At 45.8% G+C, this 15,882-nt stretch overlaps 1 protein-coding gene across 9 annotated transcripts in view; it reads right to left on the bottom strand.

Moving 5' to 3' along the window:
• Nucleotides 1–15,882, bottom strand: part of AKAP13 (A-kinase anchoring protein 13) — a 243,460-nt gene that overhangs the window by 162,510 nt on the left and 65,068 nt on the right. For all 9 annotated transcript variants that reach the window (XM_068143379.1, XM_068143382.1, XM_068143384.1 and 6 more), the window contains one exon: nucleotides 12,718–12,762. In XM_068143379.1, the coding sequence (XP_067999480.1) occupies nucleotides 12,718–12,750 (33 nt within the window). In that variant the 5' untranslated portion in view covers nucleotides 12,751–12,762. The remainder of the gene's footprint in view (nucleotides 1–12,717; nucleotides 12,763–15,882) is intronic.

Below are 15,882 nucleotides of genomic sequence, written 5' to 3'. Positions count from 1 at the left end.
CAGTCCTAAACTGTTGGCTTCAAGCCCAACCTGGGTCCCACAGATCCATCCTGAGTGGGACCTATGCTAAAAACACAGCATGGACACCTTTGCCTGGCCTGTCTGCAGAAGCCAGTGCTGTTATGGCTGATTTATCCATGTGCCACAGCACAGCCCAAGCCAGTCCCTGTGTCCAGTCCTGCAGCAGGGTTTATTTGCAAAGAGGTAAATGGTTTGAGGAGAACAAGGGGTGGCTTTTCTATTTTGAACCAGTGCCAGCAACACAAACTCCACAGAAATAGGTACAGGTGAAGACATCTGTTATTAGTAGCCCACATCCTTTGACAGAGCAAGTCCCTGTCGGCTTCCAAATCAATCATCTCAGAGATGAATCTTTATTGAGTGTCAAGATGCTATTATAAGTATTACACAGATATTAATCCTGGCAGCTTGAAGGAGATCTCTGCAGACTGCCAACACAAAATCCATCAGAGTAAGGGGATCCTGTTAGTGCTGAAAGAGAAACATGATTTATCTCTATGGGCACATCTTCGTGACATACCACTTGGCTACACAGAGCCAAGCAAGGTATTAGGTGAGGTTGTTAATTGCTCATTTAGTTGTATCACTGCCTTAGCACCAGGCTCCAGGAGCTTTGCAAGCGCTTAGGTTACCAGCACTTGCTCAGAGCACGCTTGGTGCTGGACTGTGCCATGCAGAGAGGTTTCACAGGACAAAACAGCCAAGGTCGTTTGTAGTGGTGTTTATTTAGCACACAGGAAGAAGAGATAAAATTAACATTAACAACAAAATGGCCAAAAAAAAAAAATCAAAGAATAGAAAGGATGAGAGAGTGCCATTCAGCTATGGAAACACCTAAGGAATAACAGCTCTGCTACGTTCATTGTTTGGGGTGAAAATGGCACTACAGTAAAGAACATGTTGGGTTAATTTTTTATTAGGGCAGTTCAGTGTTAACCAGAGCATTCACTTCCAACATTGGGTGCTTTCTGTCCTCAGGCACCATGGTCTCTATTGCCTGAATAAGCAACTATTGACAGGAAGCCTAAGCCACTTCCACCACAAACCCCACTCAGCTCTGGTTCACAGAAGGAGGTATGGCGGCACACAAGCAGTAACACGTTGGGGGTTAGCACTCTAAGCTATGCAGGAGTCCATGTAATACCACCACACGAAGATGAAGGCAAGAGGAAGGATGAGGAGCTCCTCTCTGGTAGAAAATGCTTTCCATTACCACCCAGCTTCCACAACAAGGACTGGTCTTACCATTTGTTTTTTTCCTAGAAGTTATGGGATCTCCTGCAAACACTTCCTGTAAAACACACCCAAATTGAAAGGAATGTCTGGCTCTGGCCTCATCCTAAAACCTTTTTCTATTCTTCACTGCGCTGTTAGAAACCCAAACCAGATCATTTTATTACCAGCTGCTTGAGTGATTGACAGCATTTCCTGCTAATTACATAGCAGTAACAACAAAATTGTAGTGCTTGGGAGAAAGAGCAGGCAGCATGAATGTATTCAGTGACTAAGAAACTCAGTTCTCTTGGCACCAGAGAGGGTGGAAAGAGTCACAGTTCCTGGAAGATAAAGTACATCCAATGACACGTTCCTTGAACCAACCTCCTATCACTGCAGCACTTCCACAAAGAGCATTGAGGTTTCTTAAAGACCATAAGAGGAACATTGAACTGCTGGAGCAGATCCAGAGTAAGGGCCATGAAGATGATCAGAGAGCTGGAGAACCTCTATCATGGGGACAGGCTGAGAGAGTTGGGACTGTTCATTCAGCCTGGAGAAGAGAAGGCTCCAGGGATATCTTAGAGCAGCTTTTCAGTAGCTGAAAGGGACTGCAAGAAAGCCAGGAAGGGACTTTTTACAAGGACTTGTAGTTATAGAACAAGAGGGAATAGATTGGAGCTTGAACATTTAGACTGGAGATCAGGAAGAAATTCTTTACAGTGGAAGTGGTGAGACACTGGAAGCAGGTTGCCCAAGGAAATTGTGGATGCCCTCTCCATGGAGGTGTTCAATGCCAGGTTGGATGAGGCTTTGAGTGACCTAGTCTAGTGGAAGGTGTCCCTGCTCATAGGCATGAGGTTGAAACTAGATGATCTTTAAGGTTCCTTCCATCCTGAACCATTCTATGAATAGATATCTCTATATATATGGATATAAGGTTTGGATATATACACATACATAAAGATATGGTGAGACACTGAACAGGTTGCCCAGGGAGGTGGTAGAAGCCCCATCCCTGGAGGTTTTCAAGGCCAGGCTGGACGTGGCTCTGAGCAACCTGACCTAGTGTGAGGTGTCCCTGCCCCTGGTAAGGGGCTCAGAACTGGATGATCCTTGAGGTCCCTTCCAACCCTGACAATTCTATGATTCTATATCAGGTTTGAACAGTAGCATCTAAAGACAAAAGAAAGGAGAAGGATGGAGTGTTCAGGTTACTCTACAGTACAGGAAAACTTGAAGGACATTTCAGAGCCCTCATTTTCCTGCCAGCTGCAAAATATCCTCACCAGTCTTTAAGTATTTCACAACTCGAGTACTTGGAGCTACTGGAATGATAGAAGCACTTCATGAAGTGACTCTTTTTTTGGCCATTGAAGAATAGAAACCATTATAAACATTATCTTGCTGAAGCACCTCCCACAGCCACCACCACTAGACAGATGAAGCTTTGACAAGGCTTAGAAGAAACACTTTGCAACAAAGACACAGCAGGCAGTCAGCAGCCCCAGGCGCGGGCTGCCCAGGGAGGTGGTGGAGTCACCCTCACTGGAAGTGTTTGAAAAGAGACTGGATGAGGCACTTGGTGCCGTGGTTTAGTTGATGAGATTGTGTTGGGTGATGTTGGGTGATTGGTTGGACTCGATGATCTCGAAGGTCTTTTCCAGCCGGGTTAATTCAGCGTCCTGCGGCAGAACGGCCGCTTGGTGGCACTGCAGAGCGCCGAGCTCCGCACCCAGCCCCGCAGCGCCTCACGGCTCACCGCCGCACGACCTGCGAGCGCTCTCCCCAGCGAGGCAGACCGCAGGCGTCTGCGCACACCGCACCCAACGCAGCCTCCAACAGCAGAAAGGAGCCACTGAGGGGAGAGGACAGGAGATCTGACGGGTTCTTGGAAAGCGTCGTGTCTTCATCAAATCAGGGCCAGCAAGTCTAGGGAGGCTTTCTTCCTCTGTACTCTGCACTAGGGAGATGACACCTGGAATGTTGCGTCCAGTTCGGGACTCCCTAATTCAAGAGAGACAAGGAGCTGCTGAAGAGAGTCCAACAGAGAGCCACGGGAATGATTGGAGGACTGGAAAGTCTCTCCTATAAAGAGAGACTGAGAGACCTAGGGCTATTTAGTCTGGAGAAGAGAAGGCTGAGAGAGGATCTGATCATTGCCTACAAATAGCTGAGTGGTGGGTTTCAGGATGAAGGTGCCAGGCTCTTTTTGGTGGTGCCCAGTGACAAGACAATGAACAATTGGCACAAGCTGGCACGCAGTAGGTTCTACCTCAACATAAGGAGACGCTTCCTTAGGGTGAGGGTGACAGAGCACTGGAACAACAGGGAGGTTGTGGAGTCTTCTCTGGGGCTTTTCAAAACCCACTCATATGTGCTCCTGTGTAACCTGCCTTAGGTGACCCTGCTCTGGCAGGGGGGTTGGACTGGATGATCTCCAGAGGTCCCTTCCAACCCCTACCATTCTGTGATCAGCATCTTCATAACCACTACTCTCACATCAGCTTTGCTGTCTGAACTGCCTCAAAACGACTGTCAGCACTTTGTTACAGAAAATAAAGCAGGAATATGTATCCTGAGGAATGAGATGGCAAATTTCTTTGGTCATTCTAGAGGTAACAGAAGGATATTTATGAACTCCATCAATACATTCCCTATTTTCTTTTAAACATTAAGTTCTGATCTTCATTGCTGATTCCTTCCAAGAGAAGGGGAGCCAACACTGCCAGCCCGCACTGGGGATGGGACATTATTACTCCTAGCATCCTTCCAGACATTAACCAGTTCATCACCTACCACAAGAAACAAAGAATCCTGAATTCAGAGACTGAGACACATGCAACATTTTACCCAGTTTTAACCAAATTTTATGTGACAATGGAAGAATTCCTTCTGCAGGTTCAGAAACAGGCTGGAGCAATCTAACACTGCCCAAAACAGGAGATTGAGACTGCTCCCTCCTTTGCTTTCCCCTGTATATTAATGCTTCAAAGCAGTGGTGACTTAAGGGCAGAACTTCAGACAAGTGCTCCAGACTCTAAGCCAGACCACTTGCTGTTTACCAGCACATTCATACTCACAAAACAGGATCACAGAAGAAAAGATCAAATAGGTTATTATGGGAGGAGGGCTTTGAACCCAAATCACCAGCACTTTTAGTTTCAGATAATATGGAAGAAAGGTTGGGAAAGAGCCTTTTGAGGTGCAATTTAATCGATGGCTTATCCTGGAAGAAGGGGATACTGATGGTCAGGAAGACTCTTCCGACTTCTGCTAAAGCTGCCTTCAGTAAATACACAGAAGTGACTCCACCAAGAGTCCTGTGCAGATCTCACAAGCTAGCAAGAGCCTCACTTATGATGAGCCAATCAAGTGTATGGCTTCATGATAGCCAAACTGTGCAACCCCAAGTCTTCATTTAGGTACCCAGGACTGAGAAGCAGCCAGCAGCTTGCCAGAGAATGGTGCTGAGCTCAAGCAGCAGCCACCAGAGGACCATTTCAATGGATGGGATGGCTTCTTCCACGATGCAGGTGAGAAACTGGGAAGTGGAGGATTAAAAGAATCTTCATCAAGCACTTAAGTGACAAAAACTAAAAAGATGAGGTCAAGCAAAGTTTAGCAAAGGAAGTGTTTTGCCTGCAGAATGAAAGCAGAACCAGACAAGCTGCAAGGTGCTCCTCTCAAAAGATCACTTTATTCAGGCGCCCCAGCTGACTTCCAAACCAAGAAGCAGGTTCCTCCACAGCAAACCTTTTATTTGTAAAAGGTGCTCAGAGGCCTTCCACTTACTCATAATTCAAAAGACATTTTGAAGGTGGGGCAGAAAACTAGCTTATCATTAAGAAGAAATCAAATACCCAACAAGTAACAGCCAAGGGATTTATCAGATCCTCTCAGCACAGAGCTGAGCTAAACATCAAGGCTGGTCCTCCCCTTGCTGAAGGACCTCAAGAGAAAGACAGGGCTGCTGTAGAGTGACTTTCCTGAGAAATTCCCACATCAAAAGCATGTGAGGTATGTTCTACTGTTTCTGCTGGACTGATCTCAGCTATTCAGGCATCCCAGTGGCCTTTGTCACCATAGATGCCACTAAGCAAACAAATTCAGCTTTAGTAGAAAAGTAACTAAATCACAGCTGCCAGCTTCACAACAACAACTCACTGTAGGATTAAAAAGTTATTTCATTTTGTCCTTTGGGGAGAGATCTCTGAAGATCATTAATTGCCTGGCCCACAACAGTGCACAAGTCACACCTGAGATGGTTTCAGCCATGGTAACTAATCTTGTGCCAGGCAGGCATGCCCACACAGCACCTCAGTGCATTCAGGGGCACGGGGAACCACAGCACCTGGGACAAGCACTGCTGCCACAGTGCCTGTATTATGATTCCTTTTTCTTTAATACTTTAATATTTAACTCCAAAGGGATGGGTTGTGGGGTTTTGTTGTGAAAATACGAACATCAGAGGTCACTGCAATTGTTTTTCTCAGGGATACACAGTGCACCTCAGAAGAGCATCACTCTGCATGTGAGTGGGAGAAAAATCTTACAAACATTATAATCTTATAAAATCTTACAAACATTATCCTTTTCTTCTTATCTGGAGGCAGGACACACTGGGAAATCTACAGTAGTTCATTTATTAACAGAAGAGAGGACCTACTGTACCCAAACCCCAGGTTATATTACAAGAAGGTCAATGCATTCCTCCTGGTGTTTTTGAAGTTGATACTTCATTAAGCTGCATGACATTGTGGCTTGGAAGTGGGAGCTCTCATCTCTATCAAAACTCTCCTTGAGAAACTCTGCAGATTATACAGCTCATAAGTGGCAGTTTATACAAGAGACTCCATCCACAGACCTGATTAAAGACCAAAGTCAATGGGAGCAGTTTTATCAATTAAGTGTTTGCCCTCCCATGCAATCATCAGTTATGACACATTTGGGTTTGTCACTCCAAATAACGTGGGCACACCTTAGACAAACCACGCAGAGGAGGGGTGCTGTGATTTAAAACAAGTTTGTTCCTTTTAATCAAAAAGGAAAAAGGAAAGTTTGCAGTAATACATCATCCTTCTGCAGCTGCTAATCTTTTCCACTTCACACCCACTGATCATTATCAGCACGAAAAAACATTCCTGTCTTAAAGGCAGATCTAAGGTTGCAGCCTTGGAAGCAATCAAGAGATGACACTTAATGCTTCCCGGCCTGTACCCTGCATGTCACCCCAGTCCTTTCCCAACACATTCATAACCAATACTGCTCTCAGGTTACACTTCTAAAAAAGCCCCCAGCATTGATTTCAGAGTAGCAGGAGATGTGACTGGGTTAGAGGAATGATCAATAACCTTACAAAGATGCTACAGCTAGCAGAGGCTGAAATCAGGAGCCATGCAGGTCACTTTGGAGGGGATGATTCTTCAGGACACTGTAAGCAGCTGAAGGCTCAAGCTTGATCACTCACAGAGACACACTTCATATTCACTAAATTTTGGTTAGAAACAAGGACACAATAAGCTTGTGATCCTTGATCCCCTTGTAATTAAATCTCTTGCTGAATTGCAGTGGTTTAACCCCAACCAGCAATTAAGCACCACACAGTCGCTTGCCCATTGTCCCCCAGCAGCAGGATGGGGGAAGAGAATTGAAAGGGCAAAAAGTGAGAAAACCTGTGAGTTAAGAAAGGAACAGTTTGATACCTGAAATGAAGAGAAAATGTAATGAAATTAAGACAGCAAAGAGAGAAATGAAGCCCAAGAAAGACAAGAGATGCAAATGAAAACAAAAGCTCACCACCAACTGACCAATGCCCCTCAGCCAACCTCCCCTCTAGTTCTATTGCTGACCAATACCTCATGTGGAACATCCCAATGGCCAGGTGGAGTCAGCTGTCCCACCAGTGTCCCCTCCCAACTTCTTGTTCCCCACTGCCTACTCAATAGTGGGGTGAGGAGCAAAAGAGACCTATGTAAGCACTATCCAGCAGTAACAAAACCATCTCCTCATGATCAACACTGTTTGCCCCACAAATCCAAAACACAGCCCCATGCCAGCTATTATGAAGGAAATTCTCTCTACTCCAGCAAGAAGCAGCACACCACCACACTGCTGGACTCTCAGTTAACAATAACATCTATAAAAGATCACCACTTCACCTTCACAAAGCTCTCTGCCATTCTCTCTCTTGCCTGCATGCTAGCAACAGTTGAGTTTAAGCTAAGTGACTAATCTATAAACAGAGATCCTAATGAATCACAACAATAAAAAAAGGTCCCCTGACACACCTCCATTGTTTAGAGCATTGTCAACCCTTTTTTCCTATCCACATACTCCTTGATGACCTGGATATTCCAATAACAAGTTGACAATAGCTAGGGAAGTGCCTTACAATACTGAAGCTGAAGTATTGACTTCTGTTGGTAGGTAGATACAAAAATAGGATGAGCAGAGAGGCCATTGCAAGTACTGCTGTCTACAACTACCTGAAGGGAGGTTGTAGCCAGGTGGGGGTTGGTCTCTTCTCCCAGGCAACCAGCACCAGAACAAGAGGACACAGTCTCAAGCTGTGCCACAGGAGGTTTAGGCTGGATGTTAGGAAGAAATTCTTCCCAGAAAGAGAGATTGGCCACTGGAATGTGCTGCCCAGGGAGGTGGTGGAGTCACCATCACTGGAGGTGTTTAGGAAGAGACTGGATGAGGCACTTGGTGCCATGGTTTAGTTGATGAGATGGTGTTGGGTGACAGGTTGGACTCCATGATCTCAAAGGTCTTTTCCAACCTGGTTAATTCTGTTCTGTTCCATTCACCAAAACCAATCAAAACTGAAGCTCCTGACTTCCCACCTCCTAATAACCAAAGAGTTCTGCAGGCCTCCCAGTAAACAGAGTTGCCTTTTCAGCTTTGAGATGCCAGGTTTCCTGAGCACAAAGCCCCAGGAAGATCAGAAAGGTGGTTTGAAGCACTGCCCTTCATTCTGTGGGCTGTGCCTGGATCAGTGGGACAGCACTGACATACAGAAGGGATGCAGATAGGGCCGGTTTCAGATTTCATGCAGTATTTGTGCATCAGTACAGTCTGAGCAGACAAAGAACTGTCCAGCCACATGGACTTTTTTTGCACATCCTGTAGCAAAATGCACCTGAATGACCTTGTATTGGAGAGAAACTTTTCCATGGAACATCCACAGTTGCATCCAAGGCTATGTAAAGCCTGAGCCATACAATCACACCCTGGGAAGAAAACAGCCCATGAGAACAGTAGCAGCACAACTCAGATACACTCAATCCACTCAAGTGGCAGTTGCTTTCTGTAACCTTGACTTGTGCTAGTGCAAAAAAGCTGGGAGATAAAGCTCAGTGTTAAAACCCTCCCCATGCTATGCTGATTATAGCCCTGCAGACTACCCCTGCATCAAAGTCAAGCTTGTACCACAAAGTTTAAGATCACTGCTGTAACACTGAGAACTCAAAGCTTCATCATCACAGCTATGTGAACTACAGAAGACCTTGTCAATGACTTCCCCACTCTACTTCTCCAGAACATCACTGCTGGCAGCATGATTAGTGGTACCACTGGAACCACTGATCAGATACCCGAGGAAGGAGGAAGCAGGTTAAACATCTTCATGCCAAATTCACAGCACCATAGGAAGCCCCAGACTCTGCAAAGCAAGACTGCTCTTTATAAAGGCAATTGCATGTTGACTGTGGTACAGATGGGACAGCTGCTTGACCTACAGCCTGTTTAAGCCCCAGCATTAACGGTATCACACCACAGTGAACCTTCCTCATGCTATATTGAGGAACACTTTGCTGCCCTATCTCTTCTGGCACAGGCTCCTCTGCCCCATGACTGCACTGCTGTGAGCAGCACCAAGCTCTGGGCCAGGAGAGCTCGTTAAAGTATTAACAGCAGGTACCTAACAGCTCTGGGTGAGAGATATGATGGCTCCTGGAGGGACCAACTGAACAAGCCAAGGGCTCCTTGTCCGCAGAAGCAAGCTGAAACCTGCAGCCACCTCACTGACCACCAAACCATCAGGAAAAGCTTACATGGCACAAACAATCACAAAACCATGATACTCTATTAGAATATGTTTTGCCCTTTATCTCAATCTACTACAAAGACAACTAGTGTCACCATTACAGGCTGTGACACCCCCCAGGAATTAAAAAGAAGGTACCAAGAAGGATGTAGCCAGTGGTCTTCTCTCTGTTCATGTACATTGACTTGAGGAATAGAAGAATCTCTGTCCCTCTGTTAGTGCACAGATGGAAGTACCATCATCATACAATCATCACAGAATGGTTTGGGTTGGAAGGGACCTCCAAAGCTCATCTAGTCCATCCCCCCTGCAGTCAGTAGGGACATCCTCCACTAGACCAGGTTCCTCAGAGCCTTCTCAAGCCTGACCCTGAATATCTCTAAGGATGGGGCCTCAACTACCTCTCTGGGCAACCTGTTCCAGTAGAAAGCTTGTTCCTTACATCCAAACTAAATCTCCTCTCATTTCAAACCACTGCCCCTTGTCCTTTCACGGCAGGCCTTTATCAATAGTCCCTCTGCAGCCTTCTTGTAGCCCCCTTCAGGTACTGGTAGGCTATTAGGTCTCCCCAGAGTCTTCTCTTCACCATCTCTTCCATCACTCATGAAATTTTGGTCCCAAGTGCACTGGACATCTTGGGGTCCCAAAAGACTTTGGATAACTGGAAATCAATCTGGGCAACCTGCTAACTATCAGACAGGATGAAAAGATTCTCAAGCTCTGAAACTGGCTTCCAGCAACTGAACTGGAGACACCATCTTTTACTTTATCCTCCTAAACAGAGCTCATTATGATGATGGTGATAAAAAACATGTACTAAAAGTTTTCAGGATGAAATTCATGCAACATAAAGATTAATAAACACATCTAAGTAATCTTGAATTTAAGATACTGGCATAAAAGAAGAGAGGTCTAAAGGATGCAGTGCAAAGATGTCAAGAATGAAAGGGGAGAAATTTGGAGGAAGCAAATTTCCTGAGAGTAGGCCAGTGTGGGGAGATCCCCTGATATGTTTGCATTGCCTGGTATTTCCAGTCACCTGCTCCAGAGACCACATTCCTTCCCAAGAAATGCACAGGATGCTGCTCAGGAATGCTGCAGGATACTGCAAACAAGCTCAAGGAGTCTACAGGCAGAAAAAGGAGCTGACACATTCTTGAGGCTTGCTATTCACCTACCAAAGGTCAGGCCACAAGACTGCTGTTGGGCCTGCCTCTTGAAACTACAAACACCTGGAAGAGGCATTTTTCTTCATGTTCTGCACACACCTAACAACTCTCAGACGAGCTGAGCTGTCAGTAACAAGACACAGAAAACAAAACTCACCTTAAAACGTACAAAGCATTTACATTCAGAGCAAAGAGGAAGACTAAAGATTGAATTCTCAGGGTCCTCAAGTTTCTTTTTGCCCCCAACCCTTCTGCCTCTTCCTTAAGTTACCAAAATTGCTTTGGAAAGGTAGCTGATTTGCACAGACACCTGGGCAGGGAAAGAGGAGGAAGACAAAACGGGAGTCTGCTGTATTAATAACACTGTCACTGACTTATTTGCATGGTAAAGCAGCACTACACTGGGCCATACACCCCCTGCTTCACACTGGGCTACATTTGACCTCAGCCCCAGTCCTCCTCACTGTCACATGGGGATGAGGACATTTAAGTGCAGCACTCCAGCGTTCCACATTAAATACAAACCCACACACAACAGTGGGAAAATAAACTCAGGCAGAAGATAAGACTGGGAAAACAAAGCTTCCACACTAGTTAAGTCATACATAAGTCAAGAGACATAAGGGTAACTTCAGCCTGCTTTGTACCATTCAAGTGTTTCCACCACAGCATCTACAGTCATACTGGTTGTGTTTGGTTTGTTCTCTTTTATGGTGTTTCAGTCTTTTTTTAAAGCATCCTCAGTTTAAATCAAGTTTCTTCCAAGTCAAGGTGAATTTCGCAGGCTTGCAGTGCCACAACATTCAGGCAACACTTAGTTTCAATTTAGTGCTTTTCCAGTACCCAAAAGGGTCCTACAAGAAGGCTGGAGAGGGATTGTTTCCAAAGGCCTGCAGGGATAGGATGAGGGGCAATGGTTTGAAATTAGAGAAAAGGAGGTTTAGAGTGGATGCTAGGAAGAAGTTCTGCACCATGAGGGTGCTGGAACACTGAAACATGTTGGCCAAAGGAGGCAGTTGAGGCCCCATCCCTGCAGATATTCCAGGTGAGGCTCGAGAGGGCTCTGAGCAACCTAATCTAGTGGAGGATGTCCCTGCTGACTGCTGGGGGTTTGGACTAGACCACCTTTGGAGGTTCTTTCCAATCCAACCCATTCTATGACTCCAAAACAGAGAATATTGGTGGTGTAGCCCAGGGAAGACACTCTCCCAAAGCCAGGCTAGACTACAAGGTTTTAATCTTGCTTCAAGCAGAAGAGCTGGTAAAGCAAGTAGAGAATAAATTCCAGTACAAGCTTCCAGCTGGTAGGCAAAATGTAAAAGCTTCCACAGCATTAAAGGTCAATATGATCCGCTGCTCACAACACACAACCCTTTCCAAGACACTGGTCTGTCACCAGCCCTGATCATTTCTCCTTCCTTTCCACATTTGCAAGCAATTTTCGCTCCAAGTTTTCCACCCTTGCATCCAGCTCCAGCCTTTTAAGCGAGGTCTGTGGGCAGAACCACAAGCACAGGAAGGCTTCATCAGCTAAGCCTGCTCTGGAGACGGAAAGCAAACAGTTACAAACCTGGCTGGCAGCTTTGGCACCAATGTAACACACATGCACACACCCCCACAAATCCAAGTCTAATTTGACAGTCCCCATGTTCTGCAACAAAGCTGCTATTCAAGAGGGAGAGGAAGCTTGTTCCTTATTAACATAGCCACCGAGGTTACAAGCTTCCAGGAGGCTGATGTAAACCAGCAGCAGCACTCACAGCGCAGCACAGCCGCTTGCTGCTTCCAGTTCCTCCCTGCCACGTTTAAAACTCGGACCAGAGGAGAGAAAAAAACCCCAACACACAACATTATCACAGTGGGCAAGCCCTGCACGCTGCACTGCTCTCTTTCCCACACAAGCAAGTCCTTCTCACAGCCTCTCAGCACATCAAATCACAAGAGCAGAGTCACGCACTTGAGAATGCTTTGGGGAAGATGAAAACACAACACACAAGCAGGAGCTGCCTGCAGGGTGACAGAATTACCTGCCCCAAAACTCCCTTCAAATTCTCTGCTGGAAAGAAAGGAGCTCTGTGACCTACCTGAGTGCTACCACTGGGCATTTGCAACAGAATTCAGACAAATAACATCTTTGGGGAGCAAAGGGAAAAAGGAGCAGCATCTCCATAAAGGGGGGGTGGGGGGTGGTAAGCATTTTATGTCAACAGTAGGAAAGCATTAAAAAAAACCCAACCAAAAGTGCTTGAAATTTGTACTCACATATAATGGAGCTTGCTGTGGATTAAGTTTCATGACCTCAGAACACTGAAACAAGAAAGAAAGTACAAGTTTAGTATACTTTTAATACAAGTTTAGACACTTGAGGAGCTGGTTTAGCACCCATCCATTACTCTTTCCAACAGTCACTCCTGCACAATGACTTTCTGTTTCCCTCCCATGGGATCAACAAGGATCTATCCTGCTTTTTCACTTATACCCACATTAAGCAAAAACAGCTCTCAAATGCTTGCTAAAGCAAAGTGCTCCTCATCTGAGCCCCCAGCAAGGTTAGCAATAATTACCATCATTCACCCTACCCAGGTGATTGCAGTGAAGAAACTTTCATCCTCCAGGTCAGTCCCTGCAACCTCTGCATAACCTGGTGACAGTTATTTGCATGGAGCTTGGAAATCAGTCGACCCAGAATGCCACTTGCATTACACTCCCTGCTGCAGTGGCAAATACTCAGCCTACACAAAAGCTCCAAGTTTTCATTTAACATTTGTATTAAGCAGTCCAGGAGCCTAAGATGAAGGAATGCCAAACAATTAAAAATGGAATTTCTGCTGCTGCTCCTGTCTGCAGTGCTGGTAATGCTCTGCAAATACTTCAAACCCCTTTGAAAAGTGATGAAATACCACTCTGCTTCTCACAAACACACACACACACAAAACCCCAGCACAGGATCTGCTTCATACTTTGTTCCTTTCCAAATCCCAGTCTGCCTTTAGTGAGACAAGAAATTAAGCCACAGCCTAAATTTTCTTAGCTGACTCCAGCTATCCTTGCTCCTTCACACACTCTCCTTAGGTGACAAAGAACTGTTTTGCACTGGCTGCTTTCAAATGCCTGAGCTGCCTGCCAAGCTTGCTCCTCAAAACTGTCCCTCTGCAAAAGGTCCTCAGAAGCTGGCAGTGGGTGAACAAATATTTGGCAGGTTTTAAATCCAGCCCAATTCTTCCTTATTTTCAACTTCAAGATTCCCATTCCAACAATAAGAAGCCTCAAATGGTTATGCTTGATAGTTTTCACTGGATTTTCAGCCCTCACAGACTGACTTAAGAACAGAGGGGACTTGTACCATTGCCTATCATTTGGGCAGGTGAGCTCCATCAACTCTGCAAGCAGCACACACTTGTGCCCTACATCTTGCTCCTGCTGTTCCACTCCAACTGAGGGCACAAAAAGCAACAGAGCCCTAATCGCACAAACCCTGCACAAGATGCCAGTCTAGCACCTGCCATCAACAGCCATCAACACCCATCACACCTTCACAGAAGGGAGAAACCACAGTTCCTGTGCTCCATCACAAGGTCCTACTCTTCCAAGCCTATTCAGAGTGAGAAGCTGTTACATCACCCCTCACACTTGATACACTCACAGTATCACAGTATAACTAAGGTTGGAAGAGACCTTGAAGATCATAGAGTCCAAGCTGTCTCCACAGACCTCAGGAGTAGACCATGGCACTCAAGGCATTTTAGATGAAAGTCCCAACATGCAAACACTGCTCAAACTCCTCTGATGACGTTTTCCCTCACCCCTGAGCAGCTGAGCTGAACATTCCTTTTAAGACCGTCAGTGGAAACCAGTAAGAGCAGCTTTCCCATGCTGTCTGCACAGGCTGGGCTGAAGATATCAAAGAAACACCAGGGGCAGGACCAGGTGCCCTCAAGAGTATTTAGGTTCCTGCAATTCAAGGAATAAAGTGAGATGGCATCCTCTGGTCTTTGCCTTCCAATAAAAGAGAGTTAACCAGGCTGGAAAAGACCTTTGAGATCATGGAGTCCAACCTATCACCCAACACCATCTCATCAACTAAACCATGGCACCAAGTGCCTCATCCAGGCTCTTCCTAAACACCTCCGGGGATGGCAACTCCACCACCTCCCTGGGCAGCACATTCCCATGGCCAATCTCTCCTTCTGCGAAGAATTTCTTCCTAACATCCAGCCTAAACCTCCCCTGGTGCAGCTTAGACTCTGTCCTCTTGTTCTGGTGCTGGGTGCCTGGCAGAAGAGACCAACCCCCACCTGGCTACAACCTCCCTTCAGGTAGTTGTAGACAGCAATAAGGTCGCCCCTGAGCCTCCTCTTCTCCAGGCTAAGCAACCCCAGCTCCCTCAGCCTCTCCTCATAGGGCTGTGCTCCAAACCCCTCCCCAGCAATAGAAGTACAGAGCATTTTCTCCTTCTCCATCACCTTTCTTACAGATATCTGAGAGCAGCTGAGCACAGAGAGAAGTGGGAAAAAGAACAAGATATGCAGAAAGGGAAGGAATGGGTGGGTAATAAAAATTCCCCACTAGGTAACCTCTTTCTGTGTTCAGAGTTTGGTTTTGGCTGCACTGAAAGCGCCACAAGGCACAGCATCCAAAGGCAGAATATCCTGGAGATGTGAGGATGGGAGAACATTGACATGTGCTCATTAAGGAAAATGAAAAAGGAAGTCCAGGAGCTCAAACTCATTACCAGTTTTTGCTGGGGTTTGTTTTCTTCCTGTGTGGTTTTTGTTTGTTGCTTGGTTGGGTTTTGTTTGTTTGTTTGGGGGGGTTTGGTTGGTTTTGTTTTGTTTCGTTGGTTTCTTTGTTGTTTGCTTTGGGGTTTTGCAAAGGAACTTTCCCTGCTGCTGCAGTGCAGAAGGTGACCCTGATGAACACTTCTCCTGGTCAGAGAAGAAAACAAAAATCTTGGAAGTACTTCCTGCAGGAAGATTTTTATTGCCTGTCACCATCACTTACCTTACTAGTTGGCCCTTACCTCAGCAACTTAAAGTGATTCCTCATTTAATAAAGCACATGCCAGGCCAATATTTCAAGGGATGTAAACTTGGTTTGCAAGGAGACAGGCAACTTTGGAAGATACTTTATTTTATCATGTTAGGAAGCGCTTTGGCAAAAACCAATGAGAAAAGACAAGTGAGAGATAAGGCTGAACGACTCCTCTGCGGCAGCCAAGGACTAAATTTAGGTTTCTGGACAAGTGAACTTCTCCAACTAGCAGGGAGGCAGGGAGCACCCTCTGGAAAACTTTTCAAAACTTTAATACAGTAAGAAAAAGGGAGAAAACAAAAGGCAGAGCATACTGCTCATCACCAAACCAAGATTCATCAGGGTAAGTTGGACTATAGAAAGTATAAGATGGAAGAGAATAAACCAGGTTGGAAA

This window comes from Melanerpes formicivorus, unplaced genomic scaffold (genome assembly GCF_026170545.1).
Source record: "Melanerpes formicivorus ecotype bairdi unplaced genomic scaffold, bMelFor1.0.p_v2 SCAF_10, whole genome shotgun sequence".
In the NCBI taxonomy this organism is placed as follows: Eukaryota; Metazoa; Chordata; class Aves; order Piciformes; family Picidae; genus Melanerpes; species Melanerpes formicivorus.
This window is presented reverse-complemented; position numbering and strand designations above follow the sequence as displayed.